Source organism: Macaca mulatta, chromosome 9 (assembly GCF_049350105.2).
Source record: "Macaca mulatta isolate MMU2019108-1 chromosome 9, T2T-MMU8v2.0, whole genome shotgun sequence".
Lineage (NCBI taxonomy): Eukaryota > Metazoa > Chordata > Mammalia > Primates > Cercopithecidae > Macaca > Macaca mulatta.
In genome coordinates, this window is record NC_133414.1 from 126,279,032 (window position 1) to 126,298,895 (window position 19,864).

The 19,864-nt window shown below is 37.4% G+C and overlaps 1 protein-coding gene across 4 annotated transcripts in view; it reads right to left on the minus strand.

Moving 5' to 3' along the window:
• CCDC186 (coiled-coil domain containing 186) overlaps positions 1-19,864 on the minus strand; it is a 55,270-nt gene that overhangs the window by 18,004 nt on the left and 17,402 nt on the right. For all 4 annotated transcript variants that reach the window (XM_077945463.1, XM_001118656.5, XM_077945462.1 and 1 more), the window contains 4 exon segments: positions 19,639-19,765; positions 12,713-12,841; positions 7,077-7,289; positions 6,016-6,135 (listed from right to left, as the gene is read on the minus strand). In XM_077945463.1, the coding sequence (XP_077801589.1) occupies positions 6,016-6,135; positions 7,077-7,289; positions 12,713-12,841; positions 19,639-19,656 (480 nt within the window). In that variant the 5' untranslated portion in view covers positions 19,657-19,765.

The window sequence follows — 19,864 nt, forward strand, 5'->3', positions numbered from 1 at the left end:
GCCTCAGCCTCCTAAGTAGCTGGGATTACAGGTGTGTGCCACCACACCCAGCTAATTTTTGTATTTTTAGTAGAGATGGGTTTTTGCCGTGTTGGCCAGGATGGTCTCAAACTCCTGACCTCAGGTGATCCACCCGTCTCAGCCTCCTAAAGTAAAACTGTCGTTTTATAGAGTGATGCTGCAATCTGGTTTCTGTTCCTAATCATTCTCCTAAGATGGCAACTCTGAAAGTTTTCAGGGGCTACCCTTATTAAATCCAATTACTACTTCTTCTTGTTATTCTTTACTTAACTTGCTCCAGTTCTGACCACCCCTGACTCTTTCAATATCCTTCCTCTGTTTCCATTACAAGACAATATTCTCCTTCTCTTTCTGCCCTCTTCATTGTTCCCTGACTGGCTTTTACTTCCTGTGGTGATTTTCCAAGATACAACCTGGCCATACACCTTTCTTCATAATTCTCCCTCAGCAGACCGATCCATGATTTTGGTTATCATGTGGATTTCAAATGGGACTTTAGGTATCATCTCCTCTCAGTAGCTTCCCTTCAGAAAAAGGCAGATGCTGCTCACTCTGCTTTTCCACAGATATAATTTAGGCATTCCCTGGATTCTAATGATCAATACATTATACTATAGCTTGTATGTTCCCCTAATACAGCATATAGCTTCTCAATAGCAACTAACTCGGTACTTGTCACATATTAATTGTTCGACAAGTATCTGTTGAATTAATAAAGGAATATCTAATATAAGCCTCTAGTTAGGCTGGGCACCCCCAAATACCCAATACTCATCTCCCTTTGTTCCTTTTTTTCCTGCTGTTCCTCTACATGGAATGCCTTTCCCTGCATCTCTTGAACCATCTGAATTGCATTAATAGGCCGGGTGCAGTGGCTCATGTCTGTAATCCCAGCACTTTGGGAGGCTGAGGCAGACGGATCACCTGAGGTCAGGAGTTCAAGACCAGCCTTGCCAACATAGCAAAACCCAGTCTCTACTAAAAATACAAAAATTAGCCAGGTGTGGTAGTACACGCCTACAATCCCAGCTACTCAGGAGGCAGAGGCAGGAGAATCACTTGACCCCAGGAGGCAGAGGTTGCAGTGAGCCAAGATCGTGCCACTGTACTCCAGCCTGGGTGACAGAGCAAGGTTCCATCTCAAAAAAAGAAAAAAAAAAAAAAAAAGGAAAAGAAAAAAGAAAAACAAAAATAAATTGCTTCTTACATGTCATTAAAAAAAAAAATTACCATATAAGTACTGAAAGTTATATATTTTCAGTTGCTAGTTTTTAATAATTTGACTTGTATTAAAAGGTAGTACCACTTTTAAAATATAAGCAATTATTTACTTTTTCAAATGCTGACTTTTTAAAATACTAGACTCAATGGACAGAGAGGGAGAAAAAGAGAGAGAAAAAGAACTTCATATATGTTTTTCTACTACTATACCATTAATAACTAAAAAGAGCCTGGCACATAGTAAGCACTTCATTCACTCAAAAAATAGCAATTGAGAAATTCCTGTACGCCAAATAAATATTAAGTAAATGAGTAAGGGAAAAGTGAGAATCACATTAAATGTTTTGGTTAAGGTATTGATTGTGTTTCACTTATTCATTCATTCAGTATTCACTGGCGCATCTATGCACCAGGCATTGTTCTATGCTCAAGGGACATAGCTGTAAAAGAAAACAAACATAATCTCACCTTCATGAAGCTCATATTCTAGTAATGGAGACACTAAATACAATACGTAAGTAAAATACATTAGTGGCAAGTGCTAAGGAATAAAAATAAAGCAAGGACATGAGAAAGTTTGGATTGAATGAAAGTTTGGATAGATGAAAGTTTAGATAGAATTCCTAGGGAAACTATCATTGAGAAGGTGCTAGGTGAGTACAGACTCAAAAGACATGAGCAGGAAGATCTGCTGAAGGACTGGATTTGCTAACTGAGAAATTAAGGAAAAATCCAAGGCTTTTAGCCTGAGCAATTAGATGAATGGATTGTCATTTATTGACACAGGAAAGCAAAGGAGAAAAAGGTACATTATTAGTTCAATTTTAGACATGTTAAGTTTAAGATGCCTTAAGTCATCCAAGATGTCAGATGTCAAATAAGCAACTAATATATGAATCTGGAGTTCTGGGTAGAAGTTGTAAATCTGGGAGTCACTAGCATATAGTTTTCTACTTCTATGTTTTCAAGTACACTAATCTTGTTCTCTGCAGTTTCTAATTTGCTGTTAATTCCATCCAATGTATTTTTCATCTCAGACATTATGTCAATCTGTTTTTTTTCTCTTTCGTGTCTCTCCGTATCATACTCACGCTTTTGTCTATCTCCTTGAACATATGGAATGTATTTATAATAGCTGCTTTAACATCACTGTCTCATTGTCTACTAATTCTATTATTTGTGTCATTTCTGAATCTTTTTTTTTTTTTTTTTTTTTTGACACAGGACAGGATCTTGCTCTGTTGCCCAGGCTGGACTGCAGTGCCATGATCATAGCTTTAACTCCTGGGCTCAAGTGATCCTTCCATCTCAGCCTCCCAAGTGGCTAGTACTACAGGCATGTACCACACCTGACTAATTTTTAAAGTTCTTTTTGTAGAGATGGGGACCTCACTATGTTGCCCAGACTGGTCTCAAACTCCTGGCCTCAAGCAATCCTCCCACCTCAGCCTCCCAAAGTGCTAGAATTACAGGTATGAGACACTGCACCTGGATCTGTTCCTACTGATCTAGTTTTCCTTTCTTCTCATGATGGGCTCCATTTTCCTGCCTCTCTGCATGCCTGGTAATTTTTGATTGGATGCCAAACAGAGTAAATTTTACGCTTTTAGGTGCCAGAATTCTCTGTAGTCATTTAAATATTTTGGGCCTTTGTTTTGGGACATAGTACATTTACTTGAAACAATTTATTTGAAGCTTGCTTTTAAAGTTTTGTTAAGGCAGATCTATAACAGACTTAATGTAAGGCAAATTCATCCTCACAACTAAAGCAATTATCTTCTAGGGGCTGCCCGATGCAGCCCTGCCTGATGTGTGTTGAGAGGTCATTTCTCTTTGGCTGATGGAAACATGAACAATTTCCTAGCCTTGTGGGAGCTCTAGGGATTGTTGACCCTATTTCTTTCGCCTCCTCTGTAGTTTCCTTTCTACACACACACACACACACACACACACACACACACTCGCGCACGTACTGATCAGTAGTCAGTTGAAGACTTGAAGGGAACTCACTGCAGATTGTATTTTTCTCTTTTCTGGGACTCTGCCTTCGTTCCCCATATTTTGAACTCTGTCTCCTCAATTCAGGTAGACTGCTATGCTGTTTAGGTTCTTCTCTTTGTTCTGCAGACTGGAACTCTCCAGGAATACCTCATTTGTTTCCCTTCGCTCAGAGATCACTGTCCTGTGCTGCCTGTTGTCTCAAGTCTGAAAGCCTTCATTTCATATATTTTGTCTTTTGTTTTTTAAGGTAGAAGGGTAAACCTGGATCTTGTTATTCCATAATGCAATATAGTCAATAGAATACAATTATAGAACAGTAAAGTTATAGAACAGACACAGAATAGTTTTATTGAGATAAAATGGCAAAGCAAATAGGAAGACCGCTCTAGTTTCTAATGAGTGGGCCTTCCGAGTAAACAAACCATTTAAGAATGACACTATCAGTGACAACACGACAGACAGCCTCAATAGCCTCGGGAGAAGAGCTTATTAAGCAACAGTCTTACTTCGGGTGACCTAGTGTACAGAACATATTATAAAATATACCAAGCCCCTGTCACACAGTAGGCCTGTAAAATATTACCATCTACAGCCTCCTGCTGGGTCCAAGACTATTCTTCTAGCTTTCTCTGAAGCAGTAACATCTGGCAAGCACCCAGCATAGCCAAACCACAGTAGCCAAAGAACCACAGCCACATCTATTGCTAGCAGGCTTATCCTGATATCAGGATAAGATAATCTCACTTGAACTATTGTTCAATCTCCACTGAACTACTGAACAATAGTTCAAGTGAGATTACTTTATCCTGATATCAGGTAGGTGAAAAAGTAGCAACCAGGTAGGTAAACAAGTAGATGACGTACACTGGGGGAAACTCATCTTTATTCACTGTACTCAAAATAAAAGGCTTCTGTTTTTAGAGGCTAGGTGTTAAAAACACATTTTCAGTTATATCCTAAAGGAGTTTAGGGAAGGAAACAAATTGTTTCTCTTGGGTACTCTGATGATCTGGGTAGCCAGTCCACCTACTCTTAAGTTCTGGGAATATGCAATGGGGGTCTGACCAGAAGCTACTGATCACAATGGATCCAGTAACCAACAAGACTGCAGTATTATTAGTACCTAAGACTTGGTGGACAGGAATCAGAAACTAGAAAGGGTGCCTCAAGAAAAATTTACTAAGTGTCTCGTGTCTCTTGCATGCATCTCAAGAGGTAGACTATACTAACCACATGATTATTAAATCTTGTATCCTTTGATCCAGGGACTCCTTCCAACATCCAATAGGTAAATACCTAAAACAAGTAACCAGGAGCCCATCTTGGGCACTCTTTCGAAGTAATGACTGTGTCTCCTAAGGCTTTTATAGCCTCCAAGTTATCTAACACAGTGTTATGCACAAAGCTTGCTGGTTAATAAATGCCTTTAGTTAAAAAGAACTAGTGAATTTCTACATACCAAGTCAATATATGCTTGCTCATTTTCTAGCAATCTGCACCATGTAACCTTACAGAAGTCAGCCTTAAACCACTTCTCTAACCTATTTACAGAGTATCTGGTTTCATCTGAGCTCAAAACTGCCATTAAGAATCTCTTACATCTTTAACAGTTCTTGTGTTCCTCAGTGCTAGTATTCTAACAGGTTTCAGGATCCTGTCTCTTAGCACTCTAGATGAAGATGAGGAAAGTACCACAGATATCAGATATGACCAAGTATTATGTTCTGATCTTGAAGCAACTCAGGCAGTTGAGAATCATTACTGTTTTTATGAATTTGGAATTCCAATTCCTCATTCTGTAACTCAAAGGGAAAATTTAAATGGCTTAGCTGTGTTGTGCTCCAGAGACTGTCATCCTCCTCCTTTCTGAAAATTCTTTCTCTGCCTTGGTAGTTTCCTCACACACATGTGCTGATTAGTAGGTCAGCTTCAGACGTGAGGGAAATCCACTATTCTCTAATCTACCTTTGACCACTGTCAACAGAGATTATTCCTCCTACAGTTTTCTCTGATAATGCTGTATCAGAGAATACAATATAACCAAAGGTTATTAACAGTTCTACTGATTTAGAACTATTTAATGAGGTAATCCACGATCATGATTTTAACCATTATCATTAATCCTGTTTGTGAAAACCTGGAAACTGATATTTCCATAAACTTCTTAAGTCACAATTCAGAGTTGTTCTTTTACTTCACATTCTATCATCTTCAGATTTTTATTACCTCTAATATCAGCTCAGTGAGTGCTTAAAATTATGGTATCAGGTATCAGCCTTTATAATTACTTATATTAGCTTTTTAATAAAATTATATTCACTAGGCATAATACCAATGAAATTATATTTATAAAAAGTTGAGGCAACTTATTCTTAAAATCTTTATATTTAAATAAGAATTTATATTTTTTGAGTATAAAATCTGAGCATCATTGATTTTTAAAAATTTCTAGAATTTACATTCAAATTTGAAAATTCACACACGTTCTCCCCCGTCCAATTTCTCACAATGTTATTTAAATTTTGCGTATCAAAAAATGCTTAAAGAACAGGGCAAATTTGGGTGTTGTAAACTATGGATAGTAAAATTTAACATTCCACCCCATATAATATGTAAATAATGTGAGGACATTTCTTTTTCATAATCACCAAATATTCAGGTCCAAACTAACTTGCAAGGGTCACTAAACAAAGCTTCATACCTCATTAACTGTTACTGCATTTGCTCTTAAAGCTCACTCTAATCATTATTCCATTGTATTACAGTACGTACCTTATGTGAATCCATTTCAGCTTTTAATTTGTTTTGTGCCCACTTTACTTTGATGACGTGAGAGTTAATGTCTTCCTTTAATTTGTCTATTTCTCTGATGAGTCTAGTCGTTTCACCTTCCTAAAATAATATCACTAGGTCATATATTTGCATTTATAGAATCAACTAATTATGTGTTTATCTTTTATATCTCCCCAACGTAATCAGTCCAGTAATACTATAATCAAGGGCTGGCACACTATGGCCCACAGACTATAAAACTGATTTAAAGTCCAAATGATGAGAGGGTAGTAAAATCCTAAATCCAATTAATAGAAACAAAGATGTTTAACATTTACATTTTAACCAACTGGATGTGTTGTCAACACAACATACCTTTATGATTCTTAACTGGCTGGCATTAATGTGAAATATGAACTAAATTGGTTTTGTCAGAATTCCTGAGGACGATGACAATGTTCCTGAACTAAAAGCTAATGAATAAAAAAATAACATTTATCATTGAAAAATGCTAATGCACTGGAAATATGACCGTTGAGAGGCTGCTAGTTAACAGGAAGGGTTCTGAATAGGTGGCTCAGTAACAAAATCTCTTTAGACAGTATCTAAGAAAGACATATTTTTCGTAAGAAAAACATAAATTCTCTTCTATGGTGGTGTTACGTTAAGATTATATAAAAATTATACTTCTGGCTCTAAAACTATTCACATTTGACACTACTATATACGTATTTTACCAAAATATAATATTCCCTTGAGAAGCAAACAAATTTCTCCAACATACAGATTTTAAAAGAAAGTTTTTAGAAAGCTCAAGAAAAAGTTATCTAATAAACCTGTGCCAACACTTCATCTTTTCCCTAGCAAACTTTTTCTCTGCAGACAAGTAATAAAACACTTGAATTACTAAAATATTCATGGTTTTAGAAGCTAAACTAATAAAAACAACTTTACATTTGAGTGTTAACCATGTTAAATTATGATTATTTGATTAAATACGGAAAAGCAAAGAGAACAAATTTCAAGTAAGGTCAACATATTTCAAATGGCGCAAATTATACCTTAGTTTCATACAGCTGGTGCAACCGTCCTTTCTCCTGAGAAAGCTGCTTAATTTTGTTAGTGTTTTTCTCAAGTTCCTTATTTGCATCTCTAAGTTTTTTCTCAAGTGTCTCTTTTTCCTTTCGAAGGTCTAAAGATTCCTTTTCACCTCTTACATACTTCATTACCATTGCTTCTTTTTCTTGGCGTGCCTCTTCACATTTCTTGTTGGCCTTCAAAAAAAAATATTACTTAGCATTAATGAAAAGTAATTTTCCAAATGGAAATGTATCGAAATACATGGTATTTGTCTCTTATATTACCAATGAATTTTTTTTTTTTTTTTTGCACAACATTCCCAGGACTTGTGCCATGAAATTTTAAAATGAAAGAAAAAATTCAAAATTATAGAAAAATTGTACAATATCCCTAGCATTTGCCTTTACCCTTTCCTGTTCCTTTTACTTTGGCTAATATGGTTGCTATTTTTCATGTACTCCTCCAGATCCCCTTTTCCACTTTTTTTTTATTCCACGTGGTGTCCCAGGAACATGACATCATGAACCCTATCAATGAGCTCTCTTGACCTCAAACTTCCAGTTGGGTTCAGCCAACAGAAGGCAGTAGGCAGAAGCTTGGGAATGTAGGCAGAGTGAGATCTGGCTCCTCCAGAGTTCCCACAGGTTGGCTGATAGCCATTCCTCTTGTCAGGTGCCCTCTCTATACAACTACCCTCTGGGGTGTAATACCTGCTCCCTGTCCAGCAGCCCTGAAATTCTGCATCTTCCCTTTTTGGGCTCCCTAAATCCTGTTCACACCTTGACAAAGAGTCTTTTTATTAAGTTATCTTCATCACCAGTTTAAGTGTGCCATCTGTTTTCTGCCAGGACCCTGACTGTACAGCTGACAATTTCTAAAATCTTAACTATCTTTCGAAAATTAAAGTAGCCATATGCTAACAAATGACCATTTAATTTCCTATTTATGAAAAGCTTTCTGAAGCATTTTACACTTAATAAGAAACACCTAATTGGATTAAGTATGAAAATTATATACTCATTTAAAAATTGTCTCTTAGTATGAACTGGAACTCCATATTCTGAAATTTCACAGAATGAAAACTTCTACAAATAGGCCTTCTTTGAAGTAAACTCATGGTTTGCAAATATGGTGAAGCACACATTTATTTTACAAAAGATAGAACTTCAAATTTTAGGAATTTTCAATATCTTTTGTGGTAAATACACACTGATAATGCAACTGAATTGAAGAAGGTAATTATTAAAGTTAGCAGAATGTAGGAAAAGCTTCTATGCTTTGATGAAAAATGGCTGACAAAAATGTTTCATAAAGTTCTGGCACTGCCGATAAACACATCTAGTCAACACTGAGAATGCTATACATATACATATAAGTACTTTAAAAATCTCCCAATTGGGATTTGTTTCTATCGAAATAGTCCACTAATCTTCAGCTTAAGAAAGACATTGAATTAGGGATATGATAGGCCCCTGAGGATGTAACAATGTGCTTGTAGACAAGGACTGAGAAAATTATGCTGGACTTGGCCAACAGAATTAGATTTTTAGACAACTGAGTATCTGTACTTAGAAAAAGTCAATAGTTCATTATCAACTTTAAGAGAAGTCTGGTTTCATAATAATTTAATATTCAGATAATGTATCGGCTATTGGAAACAAAGTAGCAGTTGTGGCCTCTGAAAGACCTCACCATCTAGAGAGAAAGATATATAAACAAACATTATAATATAATATGAAAAATTATAGTAAATGAAGGTACAAAGTCCTTCAAAACATGAAAATACTTACATTCCCTGGGAGGAGTTGGCAGGAAGGGTAAAAGATGCTATACTTGAGCTAGGTATTAAAGGCTAAGCAGAATTCAATAGAATATAAAGGGTGAATCAAGGAAAGGAATTAAAAATAGAGTGAATATCATGTGCAAACACCTAAAAGTATAAAACAGCATGACACATTTAGGGGATATCAAGTTATTTTATAGGGCTTAAATTTGGTATGTTGGCTGGAGTGGGAAGGAAGCAGTTATGAAAACAAAAAGAAGTGTAGATTAGATCCTGAAAGGAAGAATTACTTCTGTCATGGTAATCAGTTGAGGTTTTATTCCATAGTCAACGTAAAGCCAAAGAAGAATTGATGAATCAGAAGCTCTAATTAAAATGTGTGTTTTAGTAAGATAACTGGTAGCAGCACGGGAGCTGCTCTGAAGTTGAGAGATGGGGGGCAGAAAATAATCGAAAACAGATAATTGTAATAGATAAGGTGAAATATTATGAGGGTCTTGGCTGGGTGCAAGGGGTCATGCCTGTAATCCCAGCCCTTTCGGAGGCTGAGGTGAGCAGATCGCTTGAGCCCAGGAGTTCGAGACCAGCCTGGACAACATGGCAAAACCCCGTATCTACAAAAAACCAAAAAATTAGCTGGGCATGGTGGTGTGCACCTGTAGTCCCAGATATTCAGGAGGGCTAAAGGAGGAGGTCTCTTGAGCCCGGGAGGTTGAGGCAGGAGTTAGCCATGATTGCACCATTGCACTCCAGGCTGGGCAAAAGACCCTGTCTCAAAAAAAAAATAAACAGAAAACATTATGAGAGTCTTTACTATAGCAGGGAATGGTGCCCCAGATAATAGCTCTGTTACTCGTGGGGTCATCCATAGATCAACTGCAAAGGAATAACCTGGGGTGCTTGTTAAAAGTTCACACTCCTGGATCCTGCCCCATTCTGCTAATGGCAGCACCTACCTCACAGCATTATTGGGAGTATTAAACAAGACAATACAATAACTGCTATTTAAGCTATTATAGAAAGTTCATTTATGGCACAGATAAAGGAAGACAGGCCAATTAAGGTATTTGGATTTACCCACTATAAGTAAGATGATTATCATTGACTTGGATAAAGATAAGTAAAACATGAGTAAGATAACCAACAGATAAAATAAACACAAAGTATACGAAGTGTAGCTTCTACAAGTATGGCTTATGATAAACCCTCCTCATAAATACCAAAAATTTTAGATGAAAAATAACAAATATCTTTTAATATATAGTTGAGCTCACAAGAAAGTATGGGAAATTTCCAGGGCTAAAAGATCTAAGACAAAGTAGAAATCCAGAATGGTAAACTACGGCTATAAAACCTTCACTGCCCTGTGATATTTACCAATATCAGGCCATGGGAGATGTGGGTGGGGGAAATGTTATCAAGTCCCTGAGAATTTATAATACAGCTACACCCTCTTGTAAGCAGGGTTCAAATACATTCTACCTATCTGGTCTATGAAATGAGGAAACCTTGGCCGGGCACGGTGGCTCACACCTGTAATCCCACCACTTTGGGAGGCCAAGGCAGGTGGATCACGAGGTCAGGAGATCAAGACCATACTGCTTAACATGGTGAAACCCCATCTCTACTAAAAATACAAAAAATTAGCCAGGTGTGGTGGCGGGTGCCTGTGGTCCCAGCTACTCGGGAGGCTGAGGCAGGAGAATGGCGTGAACCCGGGAGGTGGAGGTTGCGGTGAGCTGAGATTGCGCCACTGGACTCCAGTCTAGGTGACAGAGTGAGACTCCGTCTCATTAAAAAAAAAAAAAAAAAAAAAAAAAACAGGAAAGAAATGAGGAAACCTCAATCTGGAAACTAAACAGCGGGTGAATGTGTGTGCACATGAACATGGGTAAACACATATGGGAATCTATTTTTAAACAAAACTTACTAGGTTTAGTGACAACAGGTGAAAGATAAACAGGTGTTCATTTCACTAATCTTTCACCTTTTCTATATGCTTGAAAATTCTCAAAAAGTTGGGAGGAAAAGTTAGGAGAAAACAGGAATGAGGCAGATCTATTAATAATTAAATAAATCAGTTTTCCAAAATCTACTTTAATAATATCTACTTCTTACGGTTGTTGTGAAGATCAAACAAGTTAACACTTGTAAAGTATTTTGAACATGGCTTTGCATACAGCTAAAACTCAGTATATCAGCTACTATTATTAGCATCACCTACACTCTTCATCATCAAGGAGAAAACATACATAGTAGTGAATGTAGTATATTGCCATTTGTTTTTTAAAAGGCAGGGAAGGAAAAAAGAAAAATATACAAGTGTCTATCCAACAAACAATTTTGGAAGGATACACAATTTTGGCATCAGTGGTTACCTTTAGGAAGGGGGTAAAATGTTTGGAAGAAGACTTTTTCAAATGTTTGAATTGTTACCATGTACACCAACTACTATTTTATTTTAAATATTAAGCTTCAGAGAGTTTTAGGAAGGAAGGAAGGAAGGAAGGAAGGAAGGAAGGAAGGAAGGAAGGAAGGAAGGAAGGAAGGAAGGAGGGGAAGGGCAAGGGCAAAAGGAAAAGGAAAAGGAAAAGGAAAGGAAGAAGGAAAGGAAGCTCACCAGGTGATTCTAATGATTGGCTGGCTATGTTTGGGCCCGCTAAAACCAGTTACTTCTAAAGCTCTTCGGCTCTTTATTTCCCTTCAATTAGTACAAAAGGGTTCAGAACTGATAGTAGGAGATTTAAACATAACATTTCTAATGCAAGGGGTCAGCATGTTTTAAAGAATCATCCAAATAAAGGCTGAGGATAATGTGTTTCCTAAAGTCCTTCCAGAATGCCATCTATAGTAGCAGCTTCAGGGTAGAAAGGGTGGGATCCACCACAGTCAAATAATGAAAGTGTGAGTTAACCCTTTCAGATTCAAATCATTGTGAGGACTAATTGTTGGTCAGATACTGTGCTACGTTTTGTGGATACAAAAATGAAGAGAACAAAGATGTCATCCATAGAGTTCAGGCAAGTAATAATAAAAAAGCACTGCTTAAAATCACCTCTTCTGAGATCATATATACCAACTCAAAAAGATTACCACGGTATATTAAGTATGGGAAAAAAGGTTACAAAAAAGATGTACAGTATTATTCCAATCAAGCAGGGGGAAAAAGTATATGACCATGCACAAATAAACATGTGTGACTTGTACATGTATATGTAGTAAGATACATAACCAAAATACCAATAATTAGCTATGGAACAAGGAATGGGATATAAAAGGATTGCAGGCAGGGGAAAAAGACATAGAGATTAAAAAAAAATTCACTTTTTATTCCATATGCTTTAATTTATTCATCTGTATGTATTTACACATTGATTTAGAATTTCTAATGACTTATTTTATTATTTTTTTTTAGACAGAGTCTTGCTTTGTCACCCAGGCTGGAGTGCAGTGGTGCAACCTTGGCTCACTACAACCTCCGCCTCCCAGGTACAAATGATTTTCCTGCCTCAGCCTCCCAAGTAGCTGGGACTATAAGTTTGCGCCACCACGCCCGGCTAACTTTTTTTTTATTTTTAGTAGAGATGGGGTTTCACCATGTTAGCCAGGCTGGTCTCAAACTCCTGACCTCAGGCAATCTGCCCGCCTCAGCCTCCCAAAGTGCTGGGATTATAGGCGTGAGCCATCGAGTCCGGCCTAATGATTTTTATATAAAAGAATTACCTAGTATTAATACAATAGTGAGGTCCAAAATAGTCTAACAGTGTCAGCTTATTTTAACAAACAAGAGTCACCAGAATATCAAGTTAATAATGACAACGATGTGAGAAATACCTGTTCCATCCGTTGGGCCATCTCTTTGTGTAATTGCTGAATTGCATTTTTAGCTGTAATGTCTTGAGCTACTAGTTTATCTTTGGAAGCTTTAACTTCTTTATTAAGTTCTTCTATTCTTGATTCTAACTGTAAAGAAAATTATATCCAAATTATTTTTATAGCTATACCAAACAGACCACGAATACTGCAAATAAATATAAACAAAGTAAATAAACATAAAGAATACAATGAATATACTTCAGCTATAGAAATAAAAACTTTCAGCAATGCTTCTATATCTCATTGGCATTTAGTAAAAATCTGGAGATTCCGTTAAGTTAAGGTATCTGGCAACCCCTAGAATATCCACTAAGGAATAACGCAAAGAAATACAGTAGAGTCCCGCCTTACCTGTGGCTTCACTTTCTATGGTTTCAGCAACCTTCAATCAACCACAGTCCAAAAATATTAAATAAAAACTTCCAGAAATAAACAATTCACAAGTTTTTAATTGCATGACATTCTGAGTAGTGTGGATGAAATCTCGTGCTGTCTTACTACGTCTCACTCAGATTGAGTCATCCCTTTGTCCAGCATGTCTGCACTGTACATACCACCTGCCAGTTAGTCACTTAGCAGCCATCTCAGTTACCAGACTGACTATGGCAGGATGACAGTGCTTGTGTGCAGCAACACTTAGCCCTTAATTAATAAGTAAGTTTACATATTAGTGGCCCCAGAGTATAAGAATAGTGATGCTGGCGATCCACAAGTGCCAAAGAGAGGCTTTAAAGTGCTTATTTTAAGTGAAATGGTGACTTGAAAGAAAAAAATCATATGCTGAGGTTGCTAAGATCTCCAGTAAGAATGAATCTTCTATCCATGAAACTGTGAAGAAGAAAAAAGAAATTCATGCTAGTTTTGCTGTCACACCTCAAACTTCAGAAGTTATGGCCACACTGCATGAGCGCCTTGTTAAGACAGGAAAGGAGACAGGCAGTGGCTTATGCCTGTAATCCCAGCACTTTGGAAAGCCGAGGAGGGGGAATTGCCTGAGGTCAGGAGTTCAAGACCAGCACAGTCAACACAGCAAGACCCAATCTCCACAAAAAATTTTAAAAATTAGCTGGGCATGGTGGTGCATGCCTGTAGTCCCATCTACTCAGGAGGCTGAGGCAGGAAGATTGCTAGAGCCCAGGATTTTGAGGCTACAGTGAGCTGTGATCCCACCATGGTACGCCAGCCTGGACATCAGAGTGATGAGACCATGTCTCTGAAAAAAAAAAAAAAGAAAATGAAAAGGGCATTGATTTGTCAGGGGCAGACAAAAACAGAAACATATTCTGATTAATGGCAATCGGGTTCAGTGCTATTGACAATTTCATGCATCTACTTAGGATCTTGGAAGAAATTCCCCTCAGATAAGGGAGAATTAATGTACCGTATAGAGAAAATATCATGAAAGAAATGTAAATGTTATATTAGACAACATTCACTTAACGCAAAAGAAGGCAGTGAAGGAGGAATAGGGGAAGAAAAAAGACTTGAAACACGGAAAACGAACGATATGGCAGACATAAATTCCACCATCAATAATAACATTAAATGAAAGTAGATTTAATAACCATGTAAAAAGGCAGAAATTAACAGACTTAATTAAAAAAACAAGATTCAACTATATGTTGTCTACAGAAGGCATTTTAGGTTCAAAATGCAAACAAACTGAAAAGAGTGGAAAAAATACATAATGCAAACAGCAATCATAAGGAAGGAAGAGTGGCTATACTTACATAAAAAACAGACTAAAATTAAGACTGTTACCAGAGATAAAGAATAGCTCATAAAAATAAAAAAGATCAAGCCATCAGAAAGATCTAACAGATAAATGTATATGCATCTAAGAATGTAGCATCAAAATACATGAGACAAAAACTAACAGAAATAAAAGGGAAAACAGACAAGTCAACAATAGTTGGAGACTTCACTACCCTACTTTCAAATAACGAATAGAATTAGGCAGACGATTAACACAGAAATAGGAGACTTAACCGCTACAAAACAATGGAATCTAATACATCTACACAACACTCCACCCAGGAACAGCAGTGTATACACTTTCATCAAGTGCACATGGAATATTCTCCATGACAGAGGATACGCTAGGTTACAAACAAACTTCCATAAATTTAAATGATTAAAATCATATGGAGTATGTTCTCCTACCATAATGGAATAAAATGAGACCTCAGTAACAGAAAGAAATTTGGGAAATTCACAAATTAGTGAAAATTAAAACACATACTCCCTAAATAAACACAGAAGAAATTGCAAGGGAAATTAGGAAGTACTAGATGACTAATGAAAATGAAAACATAACATACCACAACTTATGAGACACATCTAAATGAGTGCTTAGAGGAAAATTTATAACTATAAATACCTATATTAAAAAAGAAGAAAGGGGGGCCAGGTGCGGTGGCTCATGCCTGTAATCTCAGCACTTTGGGAGGCAGAGACAGGAGGATCACCTGAGGTCAGGAGTTCGAGACCAGCCTGGCCAACATTGTGAAACCCCGTCTCTACCAAAAATTAGCTGGGTGCGGTGGCGGGCGCCTGTAATCCCAGCTACTCGGGAGGCTGAGGCAAGACAATTGCTTGAACCCAGGAGGCCGAAGTTGCAGTGAGTTGAGATCGCACCACTGCCCTCCAGTCTGGGTGACAAGAGTAAAATGCCGTTTCAAAAAAAAAAAGAAGAAAGGATATCAAACTAATAACCTAAACTTCCATCTTAAGACGCTGGAAAAAGAGCAAACTAAACCGAATACCAAGAGGAGGAAGAAAATAATAAAAACTAGAACGGAAATTAATGAAATGAAGAATAGAAAAACAGAGACAAGGCCGGGCGCGGTGGCTCAAGCCTGTAATCCCAGCACTTTGGGAGGCCGAGACGGGCGGATCACAAGGTCAGGAGATCGAGACCATCCTGGCTAACACGGCGAAACCCCGTCTCTACTAAAAAAAAAAACACAAAAAATTAGCCGGGCGAGGTGGCGGCGCCTGTGGTCCCAGCTACTCGGGAGGCTGAGGCAGGAGAATGGCGGGAACCCGGGAGGCGGAGCTTGCAGTGAGCTGAGATCTGGCCACTGCACTCCAGCCTGGGTGACAGAGTGAGACTCCGTCTCAAAAAAAAAAAAAACAAAAAAAACAACAACAAAAAAAAAAAAAAAAAAAAAAAGAAAAACAGAGACAAGCCCAGGTGAAGTGGCTCATGCTTGTAATCTCAGCACTTTGGGAGGCTGAGGCAGTGGATAGCTTGAGCTCACGAGTTCAAGACCAGCCTGGGCAATATAGTGAAAACCCGTCTCCACAAAAAAATACAAAAATTAGCTAGATGTGGTAGTGCATGCCTGTAGCAGCAGCTACTCAGGAGGCTGAGGTGAGAGGATCACTTGAGCCTTATAGGTAGAGGCTGCAGTGAACCAAGATCGTAACACCACACTCCAGCCTGGGTGATAGTGCCAGACTCTGTCTCAAAAAAAAAAAAAAAAAAAAGAAAAGAAAAGAAAAAGAAAAATGGAGACAACAAACAAAACCAAAAATTAGTTCTCTGAAAAGATGAAAATTGACAAACCTTTAGTTGGAATGACTGAGGAAAAAAGAAAGATGACTGAAATTACTAGAATCAAAACGAAAGAGGGACATTACTACTGATCTTATAGAAATAAAAAGAATTGAATGAATAAATACTATGAACAATTTAACTTAGAGACGAAATAAACAATTCCTAGAAGACACAAACTACCAAAACTGACTCAAGAAGAAATAGAAGATCTGAATAGACCTATAACAAGTAGAGATTGAATCAGAATAACAAAAAAGAACAACAACGAAAACCTACCCACAAAGAACAATTCAGGCCCAGGTGGCTACACAGGTAAAATTGTTTAAAACAATTAAAGAAGAATAAATACCAATTCTTCACAAATTTTTGCTCTTCCCCCAAAAAGGAACACTTCCCAACTCATTCTATTCATTCCTAGGTATACACCTGAGAGAAATGAAAGCATATGTACACATAAAAACTAGCACATCAATGTTCAGAGGCATTATTCATAATAGTCAAATGGCAGAAACAACTCAAATGTCCATCAACTGATGAAGGGGTAAACATTAAAACATCAAATATCTATATAAGGAACTACTATTCAATCATTAAAAAGAATGAAGTACTGATACATGCTACAACTTGAATGAAACCTTAAAAACACTATGTTAAATAAAACAAGCTAGATAAAAAGGGGTACTTAATATATAATTCCTTTTATATGAAATGTCCAGAATAGGGAAATACGTAGAGACCAAAAGATTACTTGTTCCCTAGGGCAGGGTTGAGGGAGTACTGTTGGAGGGAAACAAGAAGTGACTACTAATGTGTGCTGCATTTCTTTTTGGGGTGATGGCATGTTCTATAATTGTGGTGGTTGTACAAGTAAAAGTCATTGAATTGTACACTTAAAATAAGTGAACTGTGTGGAAAGTTAATTATATCTCAATAAACCTGTTGAAAGAGACCTAAATCTTACTTTATCGTACACATATACTAATTTTCCTTATTACAAAATTATCTACAGCAACACTGAGCAACAGAAGTACAAGCCACATGTGGAATTTAAACTTTCTAGTAGTCACACTTTAAAAAGTAAAATTCTTTTTACTGCTGGCTGCAGTGGCTCATGCCTGTAATCCCAGCACTTTGGGAGGCCAAGATGGGCAGATCGCCTGAGGTCAGGAGTTCAAGACTGCCTGGCTAACATGGTGAAACTCGGTCTCTACTAAAAATACAAAAATTAGCCAGGCGTAGTGGCAGGCACCTGTAATCCCAGCTACTCAGGAGGCTGAGGCAGGAGAATCGCTTGAACCTGGGAGATGGAGGTTGCAGTGAGCCAAGATCGCGCCATTGCACCCCAGCCTGGGCAACAAGAGCGAAACCCCATCTCAAAAATAAAATAAAATAAAATAAAAAATAAAAAGAAGAAACAGGTGAAATAGTTTATTAAACCCAATATATCCAAAATATTATCATTCCAATATTATCAATCCACGTGAAAAAAATGAGCTGTTTTATTTTTATACTAACTCTTCTAAGTTACATGTGTATTTTACACTTACAGCACTTCTCAATTTAGACTAGCTACCTTTGAAGTGCTCAATAGCTATATGCAGCTGGTGGATGCCATATTAGATAATGCAGATCTAGAGATAAAATTAAGGAAGAAAAGCCTGTTATACTGATTTTCTATTTAGAAGTATAAAGTTATTGAAATGCTAGCAAAAGAAAGGTGAATCCAATTTTCTCTGGAAAAAAAAAAAAACCCACTAATAAGGTCGTGAAAGGAAGGGCTCTGGTTCCATTCTACCTGTTCAGTCTGAAGTTTCTGGTCATTGAGTGACCTGACTACCAAAATACGGATTCAGCCTGTTATTAAGGCTCCCTCACACTTTACCATTCTAACTTTGGTTTATATGTGGGGACCCTAGAGCACATCAAAATCAGGATTAAATACGTCCAATATTACAAATACAGTCACCTTCCAATCACGCATCAAGTGAAAGCTTGTTTTACCAATTGTTTACTGTTATTTTCATTATATAACTTTCTGTGAAAGATGAGACAAAATGAAATACTTTTAAGGCTAGAATGCTTCTAATCCTTTTCACAGAAGAAAAAGCACCTCAAAAATAAAGAGCAGCTCAGTTTTGCTATTAGTCTGAATATTCACTTTGTTGATTCATGCATCAGAGGAGTTCATTTAAAAACTAGAAAGAGGCGGGGGCAGTGGCTCATGCCTGTAATCCCAGTACTTTGGGAGGCCAGGCTAAGGCAAGTGGATCACCTGAGGTCAGGAGTTCAAGACCAGCCTGGCCAACATGGTGAAACCCTGTCTCTAATAAAAATACAAAAACTGGCTGGGTGTGGTTGGTGGCTGTCTATAATCCCAGGTACTTGGGAGGCTGAGGCAGAAGAATCACTTGAATCCAGGAGTCAAAGATTGCAGTGAGCCGAGATTGTGCCATTGCATTCCACCCTGGGTGATGAGAGCAAAACTCTGTCTCAAAGAAAAATAAAAAGTAAAAAAAAAAAAAAGAAAGAAAGAAAAGGACAGGCTAGGAAAGCCAGTAAGCCAGATGCAATCTAGTCTTCACAATATAGTTTTTAAAAATACTGAGAATGGAACCACACCAAAATATAGACTTAAAACATCCTAATGTCAGACATAAACTTTTATATTTCTATTGCTTCCTCCCTATTGGCAAAAACAGTCTAGTTGACTGTCAACTCAAATCGTCTTTTTGCTTATTTTGAACATAACAGAATGTGTTCTACTATATGTAGTACAGCAGTCACACATATAAGAATAAACTTACATAAAAGGAAATACATCAGGCTATGAGTCCTACTTTGTAAAAGAGAATGGTTTAAATGCCACGCAATTCTCTGCATTTAGAATATGATTTACCTTATAGAACTTCAACTTATATGAAAGTTTTTTTTTTTTTTTTGAGACAAGGTCTCACTCTGTCACCCAGGCTGGAGTACAGTGGCACGATCTCAGCTCACTGTAGCCTCAATCTCCCAGGCTCAAGTGGTCCATCCACCTCAGCCTCCTGAATAGCTGAGATTACAGGCGCATGCCACCAGATGCAGCTAATTTTCTGGTTTGTTTTTGTTTTATTTTCTGGTTTGTTTTTGTTTTTGTTTTTTGTAGAGACAGGGTTTCACCATGTTGCCCAGGCTGGTCTCAAACTCCTGGGCTCAAGTAATCCACCCACCTTGGCCTCCCAAAGTGTTAGGATTACAGGCGAGAGCTGCCACAACCAGTTGCCATGAATGTATTTATTTTATTAATTGAAGTATGGTCTTTGAAGATTTTTTTCTTTTTTACCTGTTTAATTGTGTTCATATGCTGCTTCTCTGTTTCTGTTCTTTTTTTTAGTTCTTCTCTTAAATTGTCTTTTTCTGAACAAATGTCTACGAAGAGCTCCTGATGCTTCTTATTTTCTTTAATTAACCTAAATATAAAAAGGGCAGTATATGTAAAACATAATTTAAAATGGAGATAAACTAATATGTGGAATATAATTTGTTTACAGATTAGGGTATAGATATCT